The sequence below is a fragment of the Condylura cristata genome, unplaced genomic scaffold (assembly GCF_000260355.1).
Source record: "Condylura cristata isolate star-nosed mole 26May11 unplaced genomic scaffold, ConCri1.0 scaffold00005, whole genome shotgun sequence".
Classification (NCBI taxonomy): domain Eukaryota; kingdom Metazoa; phylum Chordata; class Mammalia; order Eulipotyphla; family Talpidae; genus Condylura; species Condylura cristata.
This window is the reverse complement of record NW_004567106.1, coordinates 59,191,813-59,193,457: the sequence shown is the minus strand read 5'-3', so window position 1 is coordinate 59,193,457 and position 1,645 is coordinate 59,191,813. Positions and strand designations below refer to the sequence as shown.

General features: G+C 57.9%; 1 protein-coding gene across 1 annotated transcript in view; it reads right to left on the bottom strand.

Moving 5' to 3' along the window:
* IRF5 (interferon regulatory factor 5) overlaps window positions 1-589 on the bottom strand; it is a 7,493-nt gene extending 6,904 nt beyond the window's left edge. The window contains exon 1 of the mRNA XM_004677026.2: window positions 387-589. Within this exon, the coding sequence (XP_004677083.1) occupies window positions 387-581 (195 nt within the window). The 5' untranslated portion in view covers window positions 582-589. The remainder of the gene's footprint in view (window positions 1-386) is intronic.
* Between the last annotated feature and the right edge of the window lie 1,056 nt (window positions 590-1,645).

Here is a 1,645-nt window from a genome sequence, read left to right as displayed (position 1 = left end):
GGATTGATTCCATTTTCTCACTTCATCTCCATTGACACACACGCGCAGACAACTGAAAAAAGCAGCAAAAACTATTCATCGTAGTTACCTTTTCATGTCATCTTTGAGCACATGTGTACACCACACCGACCTGTGCTCATGTGAAACGAGAACAAGCCAAGAACAAGAGGAGAAGCAGGTGCTCCAGAAGGGCCTCCTGGGGGCCCTCCCGACTCTGGGGGTCGCCCTTGCCCGACTCTGGGGGTCAGGTTGGAAAGGGGTACTCTGTGTTTATGCGTGGGGTCACCTCTGGCAAGGCAGCAGGGAGAGTGAGCCATTTGAGACATGGGGGGGCCCCTTGTAGCGGGGGTGTCCCTCCCTAGGTAGTACCCACAGTCCAGGCTTACCTTGAAGATGGTGTTATCGCCCTCCTGGCTGGGCCCACTCCTCGTGGCATGGCGCCAGGGGATGTAAAAGAATTTCCTTTCCCCGTTTACCCACTGAAGCCCGGGGTACTGGCAGCTGTTCACCTGAGCCACCAGCCAGGGTTTCAGCCGCACACGACGGGGTGGTGGGGGAACCCCAGAGGCAGGCTGGTTCATGGCAAAGGGGTCTGCAGGAGAAAGTGAAAGGGGGCGCATCAGTAGATTTGCTGTTGGGGGGGCTCTGGGGCAGCGGATGGGCCGCACCTGTGCCCGGGGTTTCCTTGCCGCCAGCCCTGGGGCCCGAGGCCCTCCAATCTGTGCTGGGGCTCAAGGCCCTTCTCTCGCAACCATCAGCCTTTCGGCCACAGGGCCCCTGCCCTGTGCTCTGTGCTAGGGTGGGAAGGGGGTGTGGAAGGGTGGAGGGGGCTTGCCACTGCAGCCACAGCCTTCGGTTGCCCATTTTCCCCACTGCCCTGGGCAGGTGCCTACAGAGGCCAAGCTGCCTCCTCGCCAGGCAGAGCCCACCCTCCACCCTGAGGGCACAGCCCACAGCCAGTGCAGGGTACACAAGGCTCCCAGCTTCGGGTGGAGCAAACATGAGCTCCAGGGCTCCCCGTGGGGCAGGCTGACACTGGTCTCTAGCCACCCCACCTCCTGGCTTCTCTTCCTGCCTCCCCTCCTTTTTCCTGAGATTCCTCACAGACCCACCCTCAGAAAACTGGCCTGAGACAAAGACAGAAAGTGTGGACTGGATGAAGTGTTCTACACGCAGTCCTGAGCGCTTCCTCTCTTGCTCAGTTTCCCTCAGGGATGGGCCTCCTCTCCGCCCCCCATATCTTGAGAGGATTCCCGTCAGCCAACTCCTCTACTCCCTGAGGCTCTGGCAGGGGTAACAACAACTTAGCTCTTGCCCTCTTGTTTCCTAGGCTCATTCCTTCCACCAACCATTCACTGGGCATCCAGTAAGCACCTCACTTTTGCCAGGCTCGTGTACACACTGAAACACCAAACTGACGCTATGACAGGCTTCAGGATGTTTCTGAAGCAGACAGCCTAAGTTCCGGTTACCAACAAGGCACCAAGGCCGAGTTTAACCGTAAGTGTCCTAATCTTGCTCATCCCATAGCAACAGCCAGTTAGCAAGTAGGCAAGTAACCAGTGCATATCAGGAAAGCACCAGATGTCCTGAGGCATTCGGGCCGAGTAGCGAAGGTCCCATCTTACATGCATGGACCAACTGG